At 35.9% G+C, this 21,893-nt stretch overlaps 1 protein-coding gene across 2 annotated transcripts; it reads right to left on the reverse strand.

Annotated features, from left to right (window-relative positions):
- Positions 1–267: 267 nt before the first annotated feature.
- LOC121327389 (regulator of G-protein signaling 18-like) lies at positions 268–12,109 on the reverse strand. Of its 2 annotated transcripts, XM_041271411.1 has the most exons (6): positions 11,956–12,042; positions 10,156–10,215; positions 9,695–9,799; positions 9,229–9,290; positions 7,129–7,292; positions 268–1,739 (listed from the first exon to the last, which is right to left on the reverse strand). In XM_041271411.1, the coding sequence occupies exons 3-6, from the start codon at positions 9,781–9,783 to the stop codon at positions 1,485–1,487; spliced, it is 570 nt and encodes a 189-aa protein (XP_041127345.1). In that variant the 5' UTR covers positions 9,784–9,799; positions 10,156–10,215; positions 11,956–12,042; the 3' UTR covers positions 268–1,484. The 2 variants fall into 2 exon arrangements, with proteins under 2 accessions (XP_041127345.1, XP_041127344.1); XM_041271410.1 differs by lacking the exon at positions 10,156–10,215 and having other exon boundaries at positions 11,956–12,109.
- Between the last annotated feature and the right edge of the window lie 9,784 nt (positions 12,110–21,893).

Consider the following 21,893-nt stretch of genomic DNA (forward strand, 5'->3'; position numbering starts at 1 on the left):
CCGTTCTCCACTCACCAACACACAACCCCGAGTGATTGAAAATATGCAGCTTTTATGCAGCTGTACCGAGACTCGATTGCTAATCAATCATTCAATTGGAGTCGTGGTACAACTGCACGTGAACTAATAAAAGTGCAATTCCCCGTACTCACATAATATTTTACTTGCACGTGCAGTGCTGTGCAATCCTCATGCCTAAATACAAAAAAATACATTTTAAACACTTGTGCTCTTAACCCATATGTATATCCCATGTATTTTATACATAAACACCAACATTAAACACACTACATATAACAGAAAACACTTATAAACATAAAGGGGGGCGGGACACTCTGCCACACACTCACATCAATCAGACATGTTTATCCTTACACAAAAAACAAAATAGTATATCTGCATTTAAAGATAATTTGTTAGAATCAGTATATATGAAGACAAATGGAAAAATATGGAAAGATTTGCTTACAACCCTTAAATAATTTAATAAAAACATTACAATGTTTATACAATTAGCAATAAATTATTTTGAAAGCTTTATAAAATAAAAATACGTCTTATTTAATAACATTGACATATTTTAGCATTAATTACATGTTAAAAAATAATTGCATTATGAGATCTCATTATGAAAGCTTTGCTGATATCTGTTTGGCTGTATGCCTTTTGTAATTTGAATATTACTTAATATTAATGAAGCATTTATAATAATATATGTATAGAGCACGCATTTAAGCAGAGATCGTGCTACATGTAATTGTATTTCAAAACGCCATACATATTTATCCGGTTGGTTATAATAATAATTGTTGTTTTTGTCCTTTATTTTAAAAACTAACATAAAGTATAGACCCTTGAGGTATATTTTTGGATGGACAATCTTATTTCTGATTATTACTGAATGTATCTGTTGGACCACTGCTGGCATCCACATTGATTTGTGCTACAAAGTAAGTAGTGCAGATCCCGAATACAAATTGATATTCAGAACTGTCAGGAATTTTGCTATTCCCAGCGATTTGAGTTAAATTCAGTAAAAACACATCTTCACCTTCATTGACAAATTTCAATCCAAAATATTGTTCAAACAAACCTAAGGAACGTGTAATACTATACTCTAAAAACAGCAAACACTTTTGATGTTTTTAAGGTAATAACATATGAATAACATATTCTGCATCACTGAACCTGAACATCAATGCCTCTCTGCACCCTATTCTTTTTTACAGAATCACATCACAAAACGACAGGAAATCTTTATATGGCAAGTTTGAGTGCAGGCAAAGTTTTCTACAACAAATTATTTCTAGTGGCACAATCCCACTGTACTTAGAAATGGCTTTTTAGAGTTAAACCTTCTGTTCAAAATACTACTGTTGGTACTTTGAAAAGGTTTCAAAATAATTCTCCAAATAGTATGTGCTTATCCAGTATACTATAATACAGCCAGTATATGTAAAAATATATGGTGACTATTTCAGCTCTTACAGCCAAATTCCAAAGTCAGTTTCTGCTTCAGTGCGGTCATTGAAGACACAAGATCGTGACCGTCTTCTGAACATGTTGCTGGGTGGTTTCTTCTGGATCAGATTCAAATAGATGTCTGAATTTAGAAACCTTGGGTAACAGTCCTTTTTCATTAAGCTGTAGATTACGCTCTGGGCTGCGTCAAAGCAAGATTGCTTAGGATTCCGGACATTCTGTTTAATAATCTGGCGTGTAGAAAAGTCGATGTTCACCTGGAAAAAGAGAAGCATGTTAATTAAGATCATTTTAGCACTGGGCAGTGTTCTGCAAAAAACAAAAAACTGTATTGGATGAACAAAATAACCAAGTACATTTTACCTTGGTTTGTATGTTGTGTGTGTCATATAAATAACAGTTTATTACAATACAAATATATTAATTGTAGAAAGCTTCACGTTTCATTGTTAATTCTGCTGTTGTAGTGTAATTACTGATTTTCATTGCAGTTTCCTTTAATACTGTACAACATTCAAGGTAAAACTGGGTTTTGTTTATATAATTTACTTCTCCTTTTCAGTTAAGATGCAACAAATTTAAATGTCAGTTGTATATAATATATATATATATATATATATATATATATATATATATATATATATATATATATATATATATATATATATATATATTACACAGTGCCTTGCAAAAGTATTCAGACCCCTGACCAATTCTCTCATATTACCAAATTACAAATGGTACATTGAAATTTCATTCTGTTTGATATTTTATTTTTAAACTCTGAAACTCAGAATCAGTTATTGTAAGGTGACATTGGTTTTATGTTATGAAATATCTTGCTTGCATAAGTATTCAACACCTGTGCTGTGGAAACTCCCATTTTGTACCGATGAAAGAAATTGCCCTAATGAGAACACAATTACCTTACCATTGGCCTCCACTTGTGAACCATTAAAGTTGCTGTCACATTTTCTGGATAAAAACCCCACTGTTGAAGGATCATTGGTAAGGCTGTGAATCTAAAGGAAAATGAAGACCAAAGAGCATTCTACAGAAGTTAGAGATAAAGTAATACAAATGCATAGAATAAGGAAAGGGTACAAAGTAATTTCCAAGTGATTGGATATCCTAGTGAGCACAGTTGGATCAATAATCAGGAAGTGGAAGCTGCATCACACCACCCAGGCACTGCCAAGAAAAGGCCGTCCCTCAAAACTCTGTGCTCAAACAAGAAGGAGGCTTGTGAGAGAAGCCACAGAGAGACCAACAATCACTTTGAAGGAGCTACAGAGTTCAGTGGCTGGGAGTGGAGTAATGGTGCACCAGTCAACCATATCAAGAGCTCTGCATAACACTGGCCTGTATGGGAGGGTGGCAAGAAAGAAGCCGTTACTCAAAAAGTACCATCTGAAAGCACATCTGGAGTTTACCAGAAAGCATGAGAGAGACCAAGCTGCGATGTGGGAAAAAGGTTTTGTGGTCAGATGAGACCAAGATAGAGCTGTAGGTATGCTTCTCATCAGCAGGGACTGGGCATCTTATTACAATTGAAGAAAGAACGGATGGAGCAAAATACAACAAAATACAACAAGAGAATCTGCTTCAGTCCACTAAAAGACTGAAGCTTGGGAGGAAATTCACCTTTCAGCAGGACAATGATTCCAAGCACAAGGCCAAAGCAACATTGGAGTGGATCAAGAACAAAAAGGTGAATGTCCTACAGTGGCCTAGTCAAAGTCCTGATCTCAATGCCATTGAGAATCTGTGGCACCATTTGAAAATTGTGGTCCACAAGCGTCGTCCAACCAACCTGAACAACCTGGAGCAAATCTGCCAAGAAGAATGGGTCAAAATCACTCTGACACTGTGTGCAAAGCTGGTACATACTTACTCCAAAAGACTTAAAGTTGTTATTGTAGCGAAAGGTGGCTCTACCAAATATTAATGTGTGGGGGTTGAATACTTGTGCAAGCCAGATATTTCTGTTTTTTATTTTTCTTAAAAATATTTCCCAACATAAAACCAATGTCACCTTACAATAATTGCTTTTGAGTTTAAGTGTTTTAAAATAAAATATCGAACAGAACGAAATTTCAATGTACCATTTGTAATTCAATAATATAAGAGAATTGGTCAGGGGTCTGAATACTTTTGCAAGGCACTGTATGTGTGTGTATATATATATATATATATATATATATATATATATATATATATATATATATATATATATACAGTGCTGAAAAAAAAGTTTGTGCTGAAAAAAAAGTTTGTACACCCCAATGATAATCATGAAAATTCCATAGTTTTCTTTTCTTTACTATCCAATAGGGTTTATATAAACCAATTCCATGTCTTTTGAAACAAAATGATGTATGAATTAAACAAACAATGAGCACCAGTAATTAAGATTCGGGGTACGTGAAAAAGTAAGTAAACTCCTGGCGAAAACCAAACAATGCGTTCGAACAGAAGAACCTCATCCCAGCCGTCAAGAATGGTGGTGGGAGTGTAATGGTTTGGGGATGCTTTACCAGCTTTGCCACTTGCCATCATTTACACGACCATGAATTCTGCATTGTATCAGAAGATTCTAGAGGAGAATGTCAGGTCATCCGTCCATAAACTGAAGCTGAACCGAAAGTTGATCATGCAGCAAAACAATGATTCTAAACATACAAGCAGATCTACAAAAGAATGGCTGCAGAAGAAGAAATTCCGCATTTTAGAATGGCCTAGTCCCTTAACCCCATCAAAATGTTGTGGCAGGACCTGAAGCGAGCTGTCCATGCAAGGAAGCCCTCAAAGCAGTTTGGTAAGGAGGAATGGGCCAAAATTCCTCAAAACCGATGTGAGAGACTGACCAATAGTTACAGGAAACGCTTAGCTGAAGTCATTGCTGCTCAAGGGGGTGCCACCAATTACTGAATCTAAAGGTTCACATACTTTTTCACACATGGATATTGAATGTTGAATCATTTGTGGATAAATGTTGAAAAAGTATCATGTTTTTGTGTAATTTGTTTAATCAGGTTATCTTTATCTATTATTAGGACTTACATTAAGATCTAATAACATTTTAGCTTTAAAATATGTGAAATATGTGAAAATCCTAAGGGGTTCACAAACTTTCTCGGCACTGTATATATATATATATATATATATATATATATATATATATATATATATATATATATATATATATATATATATATATATATATAAATAGAACGGGGTGAGCTATTAAATGTATAATGTTTACACACACTCCCACCTTGTGGGGGTCAATTTGTATATTATATATATATATATATATATATATATATATATATATATATATATATATATACACACACACACATACACACACATACATACAGTGACTGTAGAAAGTCTACACCCCCTTTCAAAATCTTTTGTTGCCTTATAGCCTGCAATTAAAATGCATTAAAATATATATTTTTTTCATCTACACATGCTACCCTACCCTACAACTTCCAAGTGAAAAAAATATTCTAGAAATTTGTAGAAAATTAATTAAAAATAAAATCTGAAATAGCTTGGTTGGATAAGTGTCCACCACCCTTGTAATAGCAATCCTAAATTAGCTCAGGTGTAACCAATCACCTTCAAAATCACACACCAAGTTAAGTGGCCTCCACCTGTGTCAAATTGTAGTGATTCACATGATTCCAGAGTAAATTCTGCAGTTTCTGTTGGTTCTCTCTGCTGTGTATTGCATTTCAAAGCAAAGACTCAACCATGAGTACCAAGGTGCTTTCAAAGCACCTTGGTACAAAGTTGTTGAAAGGCACAGATCAGGGGATGGGTATAAAAAATATAAAAGGCCTTGAATATCCCTTGGAGCATGATCAAGACGATTATTAAGAAGTGGAAGGTGTATGGCACCACCAAGACCCTGCCTACATCAGGCCATCCCTCCAAACTGGATGACCGAGCAAGAAGGAGACTGATCAGAGAGGCTACCAAGAGGCCAATGGCAACTTTGCAAGAGCTACAGGCGTTTATGGCCAAGACTGGTCAAAGTATGCATGTGACAATAATATCCCAAGCACTCTACAAATCTGACCTGTATCATAGGGTAGCAAGAAGGAAGCCATTACTCAAGAAAGCCCACCTTGAATCGTGTTTGAAGTATGCAAAATAATACTCAGGAGATTCTGTAGACATGTGGAAAAAAGTTTTGTGGTCTGACGAAACTAAAATGGAACTTTTTGGCATAAATGCAAAGCGTTATGTTTGGCGCAAACCAAACACAATGCATCACCCAAAGAACACCATCCCTACTGTGAATCATGGTGGTGGCAGCATCATTTTATGGGGATGTTTCTCATCGGCAGGGACAAGGGCACTTGTCAGGATAGAAGGGAAAATGAATGGAGCTAAGTATAGAGAAGTCCTTGAGAAAAACCTGCTGCTATCTGCAAGAAAGCTGAAACTGGGACAGAAGTTCACCTTTCAGCGTGACAACGACTCAAAGCACACAGCCAAAGCTATACTGTAGTGGCTAAGAAACAAAATGGTAAATGTCTTTGAGTGGCCCAGTCAGAGAACTGACCTAAATCCAATTGAAAACTTGTGGCATGACTTTAAGATTGCTGTTCATCAACGCTCCCCAGGGAACTTGACAGAGCTTGAACAGTTTTGTAAAGAAGAATGGTCAAATATTGCCAAATTCAGGTGTGCAAAGTTGGTAGAGACCTATCCCAAAAGACTCACAGCTGTAATTGCTGCCAAAGGTGCTTTCACCAAGTATTAACTCAGTGGGGTGGAGACTTATCCAATTAGATCTTTCAAGTTTGTATTTTTAATATATAATTTTTTTCTCAATAAAAAACTTTTTCCCCTTAACAGTGTGGAGTATGGTGTGTCTATAGGCACTGTGTGTGTGTGTGTGTGTGTGTGTGTGTGTGTGTGTGTGTGTGTGTGTGTGTGTATATATATATATATATATATATATATATATATATTCCATCTAATAAGTAGATTCTTTGAAGGAAGGCTTTTGTTCACACAAAGCTGTGCTCAGGCTCTTAAGATTTTAACAAGAAAGTTCTGGAAAACATCCCAAATTAGATTTGCTTAATATATAACAGCACCAAATCTTCAATATTAAGCAATATTTTATGCAGAGTAACATTTAAATGGCATAAGTAATTTAAAATCCCAAGATTAAAGACTTGACTTTGGAAATTTATCAGGATAGATGAAACGTCTCCGCTGTCAGAAGTTTGATTAAATGAGGAAACAAATATTACATTTTAATTAATACTACTTTGGCTTAAGATGGCTACCTCATTCTTTTACAAAGTCAGTTCCTGGACCTTGTCTTACTGTCCAACTGGTAAGAAGTATGTACTTCTGTAATATAATTATTAAGGCTTCAGTTTGACTTGAGCAAGTTCCAAGTCAAACATGGTCTTACTTTAGTGTTAGTAACCAAGTAACAAAATATTCTTCATGTCACTCTCAATGCACATTTTATGTATTACTCAAAGAGAAATATATGTAGGCTTCAAGGTGCAACACAAGTTTCACCTGAAAGATATCCCACACAAAGAACAATGGTATCCTTATGGCCACTCAATTGGACACTGTTTGGTAAGAAGACCCATAACATACCTCTTTAGGAGCTGCTGTTTCTATGTAAACTGAATAAATCTTCTTAGCCTGGGAGGCCAGTTTAGTGGATTTGTTTTTCTTGAAGTCCTCACAGGCCAACCAGAATTCAATGTTCTCCTCACTAAACTGGCTCTTTAAGAATGTAGTAAAGGTGTCCAATCCATCTGTAATAGTGTTGTAAGTGTTATTGAAGGTGCTAGACAAATATATCTGAAGAGGGGAGACGTGAGAGCACTCGAGATCAAATGAGATTCCAAGAAACAATCAATAAGATTCATTAATAAAACATCAAGAAATGTGTTCTTAAATATCTTGACAATTATTGACATGAAAAAACAGTTTATTGCAACAATGTTTAAGAAAATGTTTCTAACTAAAAATGTTACTCATTTAAAGCTTTGTGTAATGTTAGAAAGTAATACGGGTTCTTATAAATAACTTAATTATGTGTGCTATGGAATGTCTAATGTTATTTATAACACATTGTATGGATGCATTATTAATAGTTTATAACAAGTCCTTAAACTAAAGTGGTACCAAATAATCAAGCAAGCCTTCTCTGCCGTGTCAATGATACTCGCTCAAGCTTTGTAGATTTCCCTTAAAATTGCTTCTAAAGTAGGTGGAACGAGTGTTCCACCTTCAAGAACCTTGGCTGACAGCCTCTGGGCACACATCATCTGGCTCATAGCTTGTACATTTATTCATTTGTACCAGGGGATCATTTTAATACACTACATGTATGTGTCCCCAAGTTGAAAAGGGTATACATACGCTGTAGGAGAGATATCTTATCTAGTACACATCCAAGTATTACTCTTTATGTTATGCTAAAGTTATTTAAAAGTGGATAGGAACAAGTTGACATGTGGGGCATGTTGTCCATATCCTCCTTTGTAAAAATTTGTGAAAAGTAATCATTTAATATATTTGCTATTTTTTTTTCTTCGTCTATGATTTTGCCATTTGTATCTTAGACATTTAACCTCCCCTATGAATGTTCTCTTTCTGTTGTAATATTGGAAAAATATTCTGGTTTTAGCCCCTTTAGCAATGTTTATTTCTATTTCTCTCCTGGCCTTTATAACTTCCTTTTTGACTTGCGCTTGCAGTTCTGTGTACTCTTTCTGTGTACTTTATATATTGTCCCTTTTAAACGCTCTGTAAAGTGCCTTTTTTTTGCTGAATATTTTTTAATTGCTCTATTAAACCATTTTGGCAATTTAGTTTTAGATTTAGATTTGTCTACTTTTGGGATGTAATTGTTTTGCGCCTCTAGTACTACATTTTTAAAAAACAGCCATCCTTTTTCTGTGGATGTTTTCTCTATTTTACTCCAATCTACTTCTGTTAGTCTCTGTTTCATACCTTCATAGTTTGCCTTTCTAAAATTGTAAACCTTAGCTTTTGTCATTACTTTTTGTGTTTTAAAAAGCACTTTAAAGAAACACATTTCCCAGGTGTATTAGCTGGGAAATATCTACAGCTCTCAAATAAACATTAATGCTAATACTAATACTAATACTAAAACTACTACTACTACTACTACTACTACTACTACTACTACTACTACTACTACTACTAACTAATAATAATAATAATAATAATAATTGAATTAGGTTAGTAGAAACACATGATTGTTATCAGGGACGGATGATGTTAAAGCCTTTAACATTTATTATTATTATTATTATTATGTATTTATTTATTTATTTATTAGCAGACGCCCTTACCCAGGGTGACTTACAGTTGTTCATCTTTTGTTGAGGATAGACTGGAATGAGTATTAGAGATATGACTTTGAATTCATTGGATTGTATTGACTTTTTATATGGCCAACCTGAAACTATAGTGTATGTAAAAGGTAACTAAAGAGCAGTGGATGGATTATTCATGTGTGTCTCATGACATAATTTTAAGAGTTTTAAACTAATTCTTTCTGAAACTATCTTTGGTGTTTTCTAAAGTTGAAGCAAGCAGTCAAAGCAGATACCCATGAAGTTTTAATTGAGGTCATTATAAACAATTGAAATGTATGTCTTGGAAAACTTAATACACTACCTTGTGTTAAATAGAAGTATTATAGAAAAACAAACTCACCTTTATTAGCAAGCAGTTTCTCAAAAGAGTCACTCCACTTCAAAGCCTCTTCAGGGGATATGCTGCATATAAAAAGGATAATTGATTGACATAAGTAAACAAATCACAATGTGTTTGCATTTTGTCACAGCATAAAATATTTTAATGTAAGCTGGGAATACTCAAAACCAAGGAAACAAAGGGAAATGTATCATACTGTATGTGTCATCAAAGCACAAAATGGGAAAATTCTAACTATATAGTACTATTATATAAGGTAACACAAAATAAGTGGAACATCTGTCAAATGTACCAAGGTATCATTGGAAATCAAACAGTTCATATTTCAATGATACACTACGACTCAGTACGTGTTGTGTCTGTAATCTCTACTTCTGACATTTCAAAGGTGAGAAACACAAATCTACTCCTAACTACCTGTAATGGCGAGGGGGTTTCCCTTCAGCTTTGTTTCAGAAATGCTCACCTTGCAGTCGCTAGGCTTTTCATGGATTGTGGGTTGACATTTTCATGAGATTCTGATTTCGTCAGTAGGAGGCTCAGTCTGTTCTTCATCTCTTTTTCCTTTACCCTACAACATTTAAAAAAAAAATCCTGAACTTTTCCACCCTTTTACTGTGTTAACGTCATAAACACTGGAAAAAAACAAAACAACAAATCTAAGCTCATCAGCATTCTTCCCCATATAACATAACTAACCAAGGAAATGTTCTACTGCCGCAAATGGAGAAGCATAATTACCCAACACAAACCTTATCAAGATGCATTAAAAAGTAAAAGGCTATTAGACTCCAATTTAATCAACAATTTCACAAAAGCTGCCAAAACAACCATAACTGCCATACTAACGATGGTAACCCTATACATTTCCATCAGAAACTGTCTTTAAATTCAACATTGTACAACCAACAGAATGTTGCTACTGACTTGTATTGTTCTTCCAACTGGAGTATATAGGGCCTTCAGAAAGCTTCAACTCAAGAGTTACTTAAAAAAAAAAAAAAGTGTTTTGCTAAATTAAATAAACATTGATATTCATGAAACTTTTCTAGACTGTTATTATCTTATTTAACAACAGTCACACATACTGACTGTAATTATTTAGCTATTCAAAACAGTATTTATATAATGTTTGTAAATAAAGGCCCTAAACCGTATTTGGTAAATGACTTAGTAATAAAGCATCAAAACTATCAAACAGGAAAACGTTGTGGCCAGTAGTTATGGTTGGAAGGCAATGCATGGGTGAATGTGTGCAGCTGCAGTGCTGGATAGAATTACAGAAGCTTGTGGTTACTGTTTCAGACCCTGCTCAAGAATAGTCAATGTCACCCCCTGTCACTTTTTTAATCCACAAACCCATACAATTACTATTCTTCAGATAAGACTTCAAACCGAGGTTGACTCTGCAGCAGCAGTTGTTGATGCATAGTTCACTCCCAAGTCTCTGTAAGTCACTTTGGACAAAAGCATCTGCTAAATTACTAATTAATAATAATAATAATAATAATAATTTATTATTAATTATATATTATATTATTATATATTATTATATATTAATCCATATTAATCCCAATCATCTTTGTAGAAATAACTATTGATGACAGGTACTGATTTCGGAAAAGCCTTTAACAATAATAATAATATTTTATTATTATTATTATTATTATTATTATTATTATTATTATTATTATTATTATTATTATTATTATTATTATTATTATTATTATTATTATTATTATTATGATTTATTTATTTAGCAGATGTCCTTACCCAGGGTGACTTACATTTGTTCATCTTTTGTTGAGGATAGACTGGAATGAGTATTAGAGATATGACTTTGAATTCATTGGATTGTATTGACTTTTTATATGGCCAACCTGAAACTATAATGTATGTAAAAGGTAACTAAAGAGCAGTGGATGGATTATTCATGTGTGTCTCATGACATAATTTTAAGTCCTGTAAGCTTATAGGCTTGCAAACAGCTATTGATCAAACTTTTAGACAATAGATAGCACTACTTTAAGAGCCTTTTTTATGCAACATTATGATGTACACAAAATAAAACACTGAATATTTTTACAATAAAGTGTGTTGCACAGAAAAGTGTAATGCTAAGATGTGTATAACTGATTATGATCTTAATTAATATACAGCATGGTTCGGTGCAGAAATAAAAATTAAAATGGAATACAGCCAGATAATTCACTCAGTGAAACAACATTTGCATAACATTTCCCCACTCTTTAAAAATAATAAATGTATTATAATACATGCACAGCACATTAGTAAAATGAAAACATTTATAGTCATTGCTGTGTATAGAAACAAACTCCCTTGTGTATTTGCTTGAAGTAGCACAGAACAGTAGTCTTGTTATGCTTATTTAAATTGTTATTTAACTTTTTGCTTTGTATATTTCGTAACTATTTATAAACATAACACGGATTTAGAAAAAATAAATTAAATACATGTTGTAAGTCGTCAACACCAAGGTTTATCCATGAAATTGGCCAGTGTTAAATCAACAGGGCTACATTGATTTACAGAAAATAAATGCATTTTCTGGTAGAGCTTTTTCTGATCTTGTTATTGCTTTCACCAGTTTTACTTCATTAAAAGGTAAAACACACACATATATATATATATATATATATATATATATATATATATATATATATATATATATATATATATATATATATATATATATATATAGCATACCTTGTTTTATTTTCTTTCTTTATCACTGGACAATCACAAGGACTGAGCATTTTGAAGGAAGGTTCCTCTTTCTGTGCAGAAATCTTCAGCTGAGGAAAAAGAAACACCATTATTTCCACATTCTTTTCATTACTGCGTAATAGACCTCAGTTTCTTAACAATATGTTGAAATTGTGTATCAGCGAATAAAAACAACTCACTTTTAAAGCTAATTGGTTGTCTGGTTGTCTCCACCCACACGATAACTTCCTGAATCAGGAAACTGTGACATTTACAGAATTTGCAGATAAAAATGTTCCTTCTATACTGCAGACTACGCGATTTACCTTCATATGTTTTACATTGACAGCTGGGTTAAAAATAAAAAAGCTGTGAAAGGATGGTGGAGCCAAATGGTTATCAACTGTCATCATAAATAAACAAATATGAAACCAGACTGCAAGTGTCTGTACAGCGAGGTGCAGAACACACTAAATAAAACAGCCAGGGGCTGCCTGACCTACCAATATACACAGGGCCATCACAGATCAGTGTTTTATTGATATCATGTGAACTAAATGCTAGAGTTTCTTAATACCAATTGAAAAAGGTGGGGTGATTGCTTAGCTGTTATGATCTAGTCCCAGCTGTCCCATTTGAAATTGACAATCTCCAGCTTTAATTATTTACATATGGCTACAGGTTGTTGACTCATCTGGTAAAAAATGCCAATCTGCATTTCAAACATGCATACATATTTAAAACAAACAAACAAACAAACACAAATATTGAGGATATACATTGGATCAAACCAAAAAGGTAAAAATAAGGTTTATTATTACTCATTGGCCTTGCTGAATTAAATTGTTATTAATGAGTTAGTTATTTAGCAGATGATTTTATCTAAAGCAACTTACAGAGACTAGGGGGTAAACCATGTGTCACAGCTGCTGCTGCAGAGTCACTTACAATTTTGTTTTACATCTCATCTGGAGGATGGTGCACAATGAGATTACGTGACTCACTCACAGTCACACACAGGGAGTCGTGGCTGATTTGGGATTGAACTGGGAACCTCATGGTAACAAGTCCCTTTCTCTAACCACTGCACCCCCAAACCTCCAACTAAAATTAAAACATCAAATTGCAGTGCCTCAGTGTTATTTTGGTTTTAAAAATAGCCTTCAATAGCACACAAAGTTTGATGTCACAAAAGTAGGTGACACTTTAAATGACCTACATCTATAGCAGATAGAGTATTTTCTGTGTCAACTTGCACACCTCCACAACCAGTTACACACTTGATCTTAGGAAAATCCATGCAGATCAGTGGGGTGTAAGATTCAGTTGTGTCACATACAGTACATACAGACCGGCAAAACTGTCTCTACTGCTTGGGATATTACATAATGTTTCAATTGTTTAAGAGAAGTAAGCATACATAAAAAAAATATGAAAGGCATTTTAAGGATGGCTTAGCAAGACTCCATCTTGTAGTAGGTAAAAATAGAAACAGAAGCTGTGAATTATCGTTGCACAGCTTTCCCACAAACTAAATACCCAACAGCTAGTTTAATTAGCATTCTACTAAAGTAGGGTTTGTTACACCTGAATAAGCTTAGTTTAAAAACACGGTGGTCTGCATTTCTTACTCTCTGGTTTTCTGTGTTATCAATAGGGGACAGGAAGTAAGTTAGCATGTAAGGGGTTTTCGGTGCGGTTTGAGTGAAGTCGGTACTTAATTACTCATTTAGAATCTGTCTGACACAGTGTTCTTCAGTGTGGTTAGTGTCACCATCATTTGTAACTAACCATTGTACTGCATACACTGCTGCTTTTCACACTGCAGACATAGATGTGCATAACAGCAAGCGATTGTTGGGAAGCCTAACTGTAAAAAATATCAAAACTCCTGGAAATGTTCCATTTGCCTGTGTATATATGCAACTGTTGTGTCTTATATGAACTAAATTACATTTAAAATGATTTCTTGCAACTTTTCAATGTATTGCTTGTTCTCAGTACTGTGTGAGGTTAATGTGCACAGGATCAAATATCTTCCGTGTTAAGATTGGCTTTTAAAATAACAGCAGAGTCAATAATACGTAATATGAACTTAAGAGAAATGCAATACTACATACAGTGTTAGACATTACTGAGGCAGCAACTAGGACACAGTGAAATATTGAATTGGGAAGAGTGAACTGTCAGAATTTGAAATGGCATGTCCAATATAATACAGAATTAATGCACCTGGTGTGGTGGGCAAAAGAATATCCCATTTCTATCTCCTCATGAGTTCTTAATAAAAACAGACATGTTCACATTTCTCAATATCAAATAAAACATCCAATTTGCACTTAGCAAAACAGTAATATTAAAGTGATTGACAACTGTCATAAAAGCTTTTTTTTCTAGTTTATTTGCTTTGACTTTTAATAACGTTATGACCCGCTCCATTTCTTGAATCTGTTCAGAATGGAAATTCTTTGTAATGCTCAGATATATCTGCTTGTAATAACCACTGAAGGTGCCCTCTAGAAAGAGAAAAGTGGTATTTATAGTCAGGGGATGTTTTTGAATGTCAGAAGTTACTTATAAACAGATAAAAATCATGTTCAAATGTTTTTATTGGTTTCAACAGGTATTGACAGGGTATATGGATGGGGTATAAGAGACTGGTCAAGTTTTTTTTTACTCCAATCCAAATTTGAAATGAATGTGAATATATTATTATGAATATATGTATATGGAGGATTAAATCACACTGTCTAAAAATAGTGCAATAGGCCCTTTATAATGCACAAATACACTCTTTTTTAATTGTATTTATATAGCTTCTATGTCCCACCCAATCAAACAAATAAAGCAAATCAGTAAGATGTGTGGTATAGATTAATGGAACCCCTAGTATTATAGAACCCTCTGAAAATGTTGCTTTTCATCTGATGTAGCCTATGGGGTTATTTGTAACAAACAATGTTCCACTAATAAGCATGAATGTTTTAGTCCAGTGGAAAACATGTACAATTATTTCTGGAACAACATCCTTTCAAATCAACCTCAATAGGATTTAGTCACCTACGTGATCAATTTGGACAGTTTACTTTGAATCGTTACAGGAAAACCAGCTGCCATGACTTTAAATGGAACTCTAGGCTTGTCCTGCTGCCATAGCTTGTAATTATTTATTTTTAAAATGTTTAAATCCATTGCACATCTTACAAGTTGTATTCACTCATTAGGTGCACCATTCAAATAACCTCTCAAAAGTCCCCTGAAGGACTTGCATTCCTTTAAAATGTGCAAACACTCAGCAGGGGGGACAAATAAAAACACCTCAAGGTGTTTCAGACATTTTTCTCTGTATTTCTTTGTTGTATTTCATTAGCAACTAAACTCTGCTACTTCTTGTGTATTCCTTGTATAGTCACACAATGTCAAGATGACCCAGTTATACGAGTTGCTGTAGACTAGCAGCACCAAATCTGACTGCAAATTAAAACTCTGATTAATTGAGTAATTTAAAACATACTTGGAATACACATAGGTGTAATTTAGTTTATTGCTATTTCAATGCACTCAATCCTACAGAGGTTAGGGGGCAATTAAATGAGTTGTCTTTTTAAATGTTTTTGGTTAAATTGGTTTTATTTCCTGATACACTTCTGTAGGTAATAACAGTTCACAGAATGTGAATATGGTGTATATGGCTGTTGATCAGAAAAAAAAAAAATATTAACATATCAATAGCATAGAGCGTGAAAAGATAGCAAACTGTTCTATATAGTGTTGCTACAATCTGAAAACACCTTAAGGAAAAGTTATACAGTGTTATACTATCAGTTATACTACTGAGCAGTGTGTCCCAGAGCTGTAACTGGAAACTCAAAGACCACTGTGACACATGTATCGCAAAATGACCCAAACACTATTAATTGGTCTAAGTGAGGTTGGATTTGACAGGTGAATAATAAAGAAGACTAAGAGAAAATTGACTTTTGAAAGGTTTCCATTAATACTTACCCAAACACTGCAATGTAATGAGCAAGTTGCACCTATGAATAAAGGCTGTACCTACTGGAACAATTTCAAATAGTCAAAGAGAAGAGGTAACATGATTATAAATCATTGTGTGGTACAACACAGAAGAGAAAAGTACAGAATGAGGAATATCCATAATTGCAGCAGGCAAGGAACTGAGAAGAAGGATGTAAGAATACAAAAATGAACTAAACCCTGGACAACAGATGCAAGTGCACATTTAAAGAGTCAAAAGACTTGACAACATCATGCTATCAAAAAGGGGAAATACAAATATTGAAACTTCACTCTTCTTCCACTTATTCAAAATAGATATATCACTAATTTCATCCATATTTGCATCACTAAGGGATCAGAATTATAGTATTTTTTCAATTATGACAGAACAATACATTTTTTCCATCTTAAGAGCACCCAGACACCTATGTTATAAGACAAACATTATTGAATTATGGCTGATGTCTTCATTACTAAACTAACAAAGCTAACAAAACGTTTGTCTGCTTGACTTACTGTGTTGACACTCTCAGATGACATTTGTTTATGAATTATACAATTATATGTTTGTTAGTTATGGTTAACAGGAGGAACCAAAAAAGTGTATATTATTGTTCTCAGGCACAGTTCTTAAACTACAGTAACATTTTGTTTATCTTTGTATCCCTGATAAGATCTCAGTGTTGTCATATCCTGAGCTTGTGGTAATATCATGGTGAAACAGAACTTCTGTTTTAAAGTCATTTAAAATGTCATGCTGCAGTTCCTTTATTTTAAATTAAATATGTATCCCAACATAAGGCTGTCCATTAATATCAAATAAAAATAAAAGTACATAAATTACTTTTGTTTGTATTTATTAGCTATATACTTTTTATATCAAAAACTATATTACAATATATGTATAAATCCTATATTTGAGTCCTAGCCCAAGTGATTATTACTTTCCTAGTGCGTTTTCTTAGAATTCTCAGTGCATCTTTCAAACTATGAGCAGTGGTGGTTGCTGTCCATTTTAAAATTCCCACCATAGAGCCAGTGAATCAGTCATCAAAGAACAAGAAAAAAAAAACACAAGAAAGGTACCTGTAACTGCCTAAAAGTGACCATTTTAACAGTTGACCTATATATTATAAACAAGCAAAAAGTTAACTTAATTGCCTTTATGCATTAAAATATCAACATTTCTTATGCAAATAATACCATTGTAACTCAATACCACCCATCTGCTTTTTTATCTGTAATAATATATTATTACAAACAATGTATACAGTAATAATGTAATACTTATTTTTAAAAAGCACGTTAGCATGTTGTTTGGAAATGCTGCCATTCATGTTAAGCCCTATCTATGTGGATTCTAGAGAGATATTATGCATTTACTGACCTTATAATTAATAATAACAATCGTCTTCTATTTATAACATACATTAATCCGTCACATATCCGACTGCGGTGGGACTAGAGTAAGGGTGGATATGTAAAAAGTCAGATGAATTAATCCTGTTTTAAATACCATTATACACAGCTGGAACAATTACTATATTCACACCATTATTGTTCCCCTAAATCCCTTATTTAGAAAGATACAGAGTATTAATGCTTGTGACAGAGCAGCTGTCTGCCGTGTTTGTGCATGTATTCACTGCTGAGTGACAGGCAGGAGAGTGAGGCTGAAGTTGATACACCCTGCAGGCAAACATAATTTATTTACGTATTGTAACGGAGGCATATCTGGTCCACAGCGGAATCAAAGAAGACAACACAGCATGTGGCTCAAAGCAGTAAAAAATACTATTTTTATTAAGCGTTAGAACAGCAGGTAAGGGGATGCTTCTCTCTCTCTAGATGCTCCAGGACACACTCTCACAACCATATGCAGCATGCAGGCCGTGTTTATATACAGTAGGCTCCTGCTTAGTGCGCATTGGCTGGTATTTACAGACACGCACAGTAAGACCGCTGTGGGCGGAGCATACATAGAATCGGCAGCAGAGCCATACAAAAAAAATACAGGCAGTACAACTCTGTGGCAGGGCGATTGCCCTGCACAATGGGGGATTAGTGTTAGTGCTATTTGTATGTAGGAATGGGTTTATTGTGTCTTTTTGGAGTTGATTTGTGTAATTAAACTATTGTTTACAGACGTGCACTTGATTGAGACTTGTTGCCTGCTAGGCTTGGTTGAGGGGAAGGGCAGCAAGTGATTGGCTGTGCTGGTCCTCAATCAGAAGATAGGCGGGTCTTGACCAAGTGTCCATCAGCAGAAAAACATCTGGTGGAGATGGACTGTGGTGATTGCAATGCCATGCTACCAAGAAGAGCTGCATGTATTCGGGAGGAGAGCATCCACTCTGCAGGAACGACAGGTATGCAACCCTAAAACTGCAAGTGGTGCTTGTGAAGGCAATGCCCAGTCAAGGCCGTATGAAGCAGCAGGAGTCGTCGTATGAATACCGGCTCATAAGTAGGGTAGTTTAGGGGATAGTGATCCCAAGTGATGTATAGCAAGTGTAGCCAGTTTCTGGAGCGGGACGCCTCTTCCATAAGGTTGGCGCTCGCCCTGTGTGGCACCTTTTATTTGTAGTTTTTTTGTACTGTGTTTTATTTTGCCTTTTGTACAGCTTGCTGTATGTGTCCTCTATGCATTACCATCACTGTTAACGTCACATGACCCCTTTGCTTATCCTTTGTTACCCAAACACGTGACACAAGCACCCTGTCACAAACTCATTCATATATAACAGAAAAATAACAGACCTATTCACAGAAACGATGATCCCATTCTCCCCTCAAGTTCAACACCGAACACACAGTCTTTGGTTGTGTTTGACCCGACACTACACTGCCCCCTGGTCAAACACTTCCCAGCCCGGGAAGAACCTGCTTGGTCTGGTAGCGGAGGGGCAAGCGGTGTCTGGTGGTGGTCTGCGCTTGATAAGCCCCCAGTAGTCGGGAACTGATTTGAGGATGATGCAATGATTTGAACACTGTAGGGGCTGGGGACCACTTTCACAGAGTTCCTTGGGCAGCCACCAATCCCAGACCCCCATGCCAGTCCCAGACAGCTGTCCCTCCTGGGTCCAGGATTCCTTGGACTGTGGCCCTTTTCTTCACAACAAGGCAGAGGTTAGTTCCTACAGCCCCAAGAGCAACCTCAGCACCTAGCTGTTTGGCGGCACTGGACTCTCTCCTTGGGGGTCGGGCAGCATGGGGCTCTCTCTCAAGGGCTCTGGAGACATGGCGTTCTCTCTCTCTCTGGGGCTCTGGCGATGCAGGGCCCTCTCTGGGGATCTGGCAATGCTAGGTTCTCTCTCTAGGGCTCTGGTAGTGTGGGGCACTCTCTCGCTGGTAGCATGGTGCACTCTCTCCCTGGCAGCGCGGGACACTCTCTCACTGTCGACGGTTGTGGAGCAGGGATCTCTGGTGGCGACTGCGGGCTCTCCGTTAGCTGCTGTGGGCTCTCCGCTAGCTGCTGCAGGCTCTCGGTCAGTGGCTGTGGGCTCTCAGTCAGTGACTGTTGGCTCTGTGGTAGTGATGCTTGGTACTGGCACCCTGGCAATGGTGCAGGGCACTCCAGCAGTGGCCATGCTAATAATGGTGGCAGTACCGGCAGTATCAACACTGGTGGTGCCGTGGCTGTGGTGTTAGCTGCTCCTGTGGTGCCAGCTGCTTCTGCTCTCTGCTCACGCCCTTTGCAGGAGCACTAAAAACAGCTGGCACTTGCGGTGGCACCGGCTCTCGCCTCTTGCGACTATTTCCACCCAGGACTCGAGGAACTTCAGCTGCAGTTCCTTTGGCATGCTGGGGCAGCACACTATCCACAGATACAGCAAACAGCATCCCAAACGCTCCCGTGGTAGTTTTCCCAGCCTCCCTCCTCCTGTGTAGAGTGCAAGGGTGCAGGGGTTTCCAATGGCGGTAGCACCTCTCTCTCCGGCACTAGAGCGGGCAGGTCCTCCCTCTCGGGCACTAGAGCGGGCAGGTCCTCTTTCTTGGGCACTAGAGCGGGCAGGTCCTCTCTCTTGGGCACTAGAGCGGGCAGGTCCTCCCTCTCCGGCACTTATGCAAGCAGTATCTCTCTCTCCCATACTGGAGCTAGCACCAGTATTTACATTGGCTGGTATTTACCGGGACTAATTTACATAACCTCCCACCATTCACACGCATAGTAAGCCCGCCGTAGGCGGAGCACACATAGAATCGGCAGCAGAGCCATTCACAAAAATACAGGCAGTACAACTCATTCACATATAACAGAAAAATAGCAGACCTACTCACAGAAACGATTATCCCATTCCCCCTCAAGTTCAACACCGAACACATAAAGTCCCAGTCTTTGGTGGCGCTTGACAGCAATGGCAGCACACTGAGCACATACAACACTGTGTACGAAAACTGGTAGAATCTACAATATCTGAACAAATCTTCTCTGTTCAATAATAAACTATCAATGCTGAAGAGATTGATCACAGAGGATAAATGGTTAGGGCAGATATGTGATGTGCAGATACGCGACTGATTACTGTAGTTTGCAATAGATGTATATATCTACAACATATCTTTAAGTGTTGCATTTGTGCAATGCTCTGAATATGTGGGGTCATATTTGATATGTCAGTATGTCTATGTCTGGAACTGATGTATATTACACAACACATAATAATTTAATTCAGACCAAAGAAGCTTATTTTTGACCAATCAATAACATTTTCAATTATACCATTTAGTTTTTTCCACTTGAAGTGTTAAATTGAGAATAGTCTTCCAACAAGAGAGACAGGATCAGCTAATCATATACAGCTGATATTGCATTCCATTGTATTACATGTTAAAGAAAAAAAAAACACACTTAACAAAATGAAAACCCGCCTAGATACTGTGATTGAGTCACACAGATACACACATCAGGTTTCTGAATAGACCATCACCATGTACAGTAACATTTCATTTTCAAATGTAAATGTTGTTTTATGAAAACTGTCAAATAATGATGACTTGTTAGGTATCTCCCTAAATGCCCTGTACCTAAAATCATTTGGAAATTACAGTGTGATATAGATGGGAGAAATACCAGTTTGCATCTCAGCGGATAGTGTGGTTAATTTACGAGACACAGACACAGGACAAACTCTTAATAGTTGACTTCCTCTGAACATCCCCACGTTATTACCAGCTCAATATAACCACATCATCACTAAGAACTACACTTTCTGTCTCAATATATAGACAACCTTTGATAATCAAAGGACGTTTTATTATCGGAAAAAAATGAAAAAGAAGATGTACAGATGTAAAGTTTTTAACTTATATATTTTAACAAAGCAGGCTGGGATTTCATGTTACAAACACACTCCTTGCAATTATATAATTCATGAAATGTACTACTAGTTTCAGACCACTCAAGTGACCCACACATTGACATTAAAATCTGCAGACTTGTACAGATTTGTATATATATATATATATATATATATATATATATATATATATATATATATATATATATACAAGATCACTTTTAGGAGATGTAAAAACTGGAAGTTTGTCATTATCAACATATAATTGTATGCACACTCCATTCATCGCTGGGTTCTTAATTCAAGCTGCAAGTTATATAATTTTAAATTAACCAATGTTGTTGTTTTCTTTTTCAATACATATCAGGCTTACTGGTGGTGTTTCTGAAAAAAAACAAAAAAACAAAACAAAAAAAAAAAATAAATAAATGAAAAAAAAAACATAATCTGTGGTACATTTTTTATGGGTTTTCAAATATTGTAACAGTGGGATTTCTCTATTGGGTATTTAAATAAAGCTAGCTCTTTCTTCATTGTCACGACCTCTGGGAGAGATGTACTGAGATTGGTTTGGAAGTCAGAGCACAGTAGTTAGACATTTGGGTTCATGGTTCCAGA

The sequence above is a fragment of the Polyodon spathula genome, chromosome 14, assembly GCF_017654505.1.
Source record: "Polyodon spathula isolate WHYD16114869_AA chromosome 14, ASM1765450v1, whole genome shotgun sequence".
Taxonomy (NCBI): domain Eukaryota; kingdom Metazoa; phylum Chordata; class Actinopteri; order Acipenseriformes; family Polyodontidae; genus Polyodon; species Polyodon spathula.